General features: G+C 50.2%; 1 protein-coding gene across 1 annotated transcript; it reads right to left on the reverse strand.

Moving 5' to 3' along the window:
* On the reverse strand, nucleotides 1-2,679 carry LOC113206493 (gonadotropin-releasing hormone receptor-like; the record flags this gene model as incomplete). Its single annotated transcript, XM_052274850.1, has 4 exons — nucleotides 1-1,080; nucleotides 1,307-1,440; nucleotides 1,813-1,997; nucleotides 2,502-2,679. Coding segments are annotated over 4 exons (801 nt in total), but the record flags the coding sequence as incomplete, so codon positions are not given.
* Between the last annotated feature and the right edge of the window lie 909 nt (nucleotides 2,680-3,588).

Raw genomic sequence — 3,588 nt, forward strand, 5'->3', positions numbered from 1 at the left:
TTCCAAACGCGTTATTTTACACACGTTCCGTCTTTTTAATATCACAGGCATTATTACATTTAGCAATTGAAACTTAATACATCAGATTATGAGCAAGGAAAACTACTGTTTGATTTGTCTTTTGTAAAATTGCGAAATATTTATGCTAGGCAAGTATAGTGATAAACCGCCTAAAACGTTCACTTCATTTGTAAAAGAAAAACCACAAAACATTTTACACTTGATAAGTGGAGTGCTCAATTCAAATCAGCGATTAGTGTGCAACTCTCGAATCGTGAATTAAAAAGTGTGCTACTCGGGCCCTTGGCTTTTTAATTTTTCAGTTGAACACTTTCTTCAAATTGACACAGCTGTGAGTAGAACTTTCTGATGCACAATTCGCTTGAACATTTAATTCATCAGTGTTTACAACTTCTTGCCAATTATGTATTACATAAAATAACAAGTGCCATTTCATTTTGCATTTTACTCACAAATATTTTGTAATTTTACCCAGAAGAAATTAAAACAGTTTGAAGACAATCGGAAATTATTGGATGTTGGTTAAAGTATGCCTAAGAGTTTAAAAGTGGACCACCCTTTTCTGAGCAGGGTGAAAGTGGCGGACCTCGGCACCGTGTAGCCCAGAAGTAGAGACTTGTCCCATTTTGGGTCTTCAGTTGTACACCATATTTTCCTTTCCCTTTTAAGAAACTTAAATCTCGAGACAATTCATAAGCAAAATTGAGAAAGTCTGGTGACGCCTCGCGTCAAACCACACTGGCACAGTCTGCGGATCATATGTGCGTCTGGTTGGACGCGGCGCGCAGCGTCCTGTACTTCCGAAGGACGCGGGCGCGCCAGCTGAGGTTGGCGGGCTTGGTCGTCGTCGTCCGCTGGCTCGTCTCGGCGCTCGGCACCGCCTCTGCCTCGCGCCGCACGTCCGGCAGGGTGTGGAGGGCGACCGGGGAGGGCGGCAGAGACAGCGACGAGCCGCGGAGCGACCCCGTGGGCGACAGCGGCGAGAGCCCCGGCTTGTGCGGCTTGGCGCGCCGGAAGCTCTCCTGTATCGTGAGGTGGGTGAGTTGCGTCGAGCCCTCCCTGGAACATCAGACCAAAGTTAAGCGGACGTTCGAAAGTAAACTGGAAAAACAAAGGGCCTGAGGTGCACCTTTTGCAGAAGCGTTAAAATGCATTTGGAAAGGAACTAAACCGTTAACACGTTTTAGAGTTGTGACTTAACGGACATAACGCCTTTGTTTTTCTAGTATACTCCTCTCTTGGCGACATTCATACGGTGGTGATGATATTGTTTTTCGCCACGTACCTAGGCCGGAAACAAGACCACTGTTTTCTTCTCTTCGGTTTCCAAAGCTGGAACATCCCGTACACTGCCGGGTTGACGACGCTGTTTGCCATGCCAAAGAAGAAGATCCAGTCCATCCACTTGGAGTCGTACCACTGCACATACCAAAGCAGAGCAGTAGTAAAGTCATTACAAAGTTTTGCACTTTACGGTGAAAACAAATGTCTGATTTTTGGGAGAAAAAATGGAACACTTGCAAGAACGCCTATAATTTGTGGGTAGTTCTTCAGATTTTAAGGAAGCCTCAAAAAGTTGGGGAAACGCCCACATTGTTTGGAGACTTTCTGAAAGTCTGGGGAGTTTCCACCAACGAATGGGATTTCCTCGCATATTTCTCTTTTCCGCCAAATTCAGACACTATTTTTACCGTGTTGCGCGCGCTTTGCTGGCTGTCTTCAGCGTTGGGGGAAAGTACACATTAGTGCTCCGCCACATAATGTAAGAGGGGCTCAAGCTGGTGGCTTTACCTGGCCCGGCGACAGGAAGTAGACGAGCATGGTGCCGTAGTAGGGCAGCCAGAAGACGATGTAGGCGCACACGATGACGACGGCGATCCAGCGCGACTTGACCATGGCGCGCTTCATGCTGCGCTGGCGGTTGTGCGTCATGGACACGCTCATCTCGCTCATCATGCGCATCTCGCTGCGGCCCCCTGCGGCAGAGACGGACAAATCAAACACGAAACACGCTGGCCACGCCCCGCCCCACCCCGCCCTGCCATCCCCTTCGCTCGCCGCCGTGCCGTGCCGGCGCATCCTGCGCCCGTGCAGCCGAGCGCGCCCGCAAAGCAAAGGGAAGCGCCAAGTCTGCCTTGGCCGCGCGCCCAGCCATTGCATTGGCTAGCGTTAGCTAGGCACCGCCATTTGTATCTCGTTGTTGCTTATCGTCCCAGACGACGATGCTGTGCATGTGTGTGTAATCTTGCCATGACAAAGACAAAGCTGGTGGATTTTGTGTCCATGGCGTACAACACACCTAAGTATATTTCTGTCAAGTTGCAGAACCTTTCGCGTTCTCTGGTAGCAATAGCTCGACGCAGAGTAACTCATATATTATTTGTGCCCTTGACTTACACTAGTAGCCAACAACAACTGCGTGCTGTAGGAAACATTTTCGTCATAGGCTCAATGCCCACGCGAAATCCTTATTTACTCACTGGATAATGTACAGTAGATGGATAGGTAGGACGCGATGAGACCCAGCAGCGGGATGAAGAAGAGTGTGATGAAGTTGATGATGTTGTAGAGGCGTTCCGACTCGGCCGACACGGCGTACGTGACGCACTGGAAGTACGGCTCGTAGAACGGACCCTCTTTTACACTAAAAATAAAGAGCTAGAACAAAATAAAAATAACAAAAAACACAATGAATATTTATTTAGAGGCATTTGTTTAAAACAAATGATAAAGTTGAGTAATAGTACACTGCCTGGTACGGATCCCTCCTCTGCTAGCTGGCCATTCCATGGCCAGTGGTGGGCAGTGGGGCAGCCGTGCGATGTTTGTTTGATGGCTGGGCGTAAGTCCGCCCAGACCCACTCATACATCACCTGACCCTCGGAGGTGCCCTCCCTTCCTCAACTACCGCGCCCTCCTGCGCCCGTTCCTTCACCGTCGTACCCGCCCCTCCTCTCTGGGAATACGTCGACGGCCGCTCTCGTGCTCCCCTCGCTTTCCGTAGAAGAAGGCGGGAGAGAGGAAAAGGGGGGGGGGGTTGGGGTTGTCCGAAGTATGGGCGACAAAGAATAGGCGGACAGTGAAAGTAATGCAGGTGTAAAAGGCACGCAAGGACGTAGGGCGAAGCGGGCAAATAAAAGTGGGCGAACTTAGCGAGGTGTAGGGGAAGGGGCGGCAAACGACTATTAACCCACGTGAGCGACGTTTTCAGCAATTTCCACTTCTACGTTCTTTTCTCCGTTCTTCGTTTGCCGTCCTCTTTTTTTGTTTTGTTTTTGTTCTTTTTGCCCCCCACTCGCTCCGTTGCTCTCTACATAATATCGCCGGTGCCAAGCGGCGCGCGCGTTTTATTTGTTTCCGAATAACGTTGTTGTCGTTAAGGAGTTGTTTCTTTTGGCGCAGCAGCCCGCCCGCGCCACGCATTCCCGTCGCCCGTGTGCGTCACGCGGCGTCACGCCCGCCGCCTAGCGTCGGCCTTCCCTCTGTCGCACCTCGCGTGGTACAGCCGAGTGCCAACCCCGTAAATTTTACCCGCGACACGCAAATTAATTTGGCCTGGAAATGGGA

Source organism: Frankliniella occidentalis, unplaced genomic scaffold, assembly GCF_000697945.3.
Source record: "Frankliniella occidentalis isolate FOCC.00 unplaced genomic scaffold, Focc_3.1 Scaffold454, whole genome shotgun sequence".
Lineage (NCBI taxonomy): Eukaryota > Metazoa > Arthropoda > Insecta > Thysanoptera > Thripidae > Frankliniella > Frankliniella occidentalis.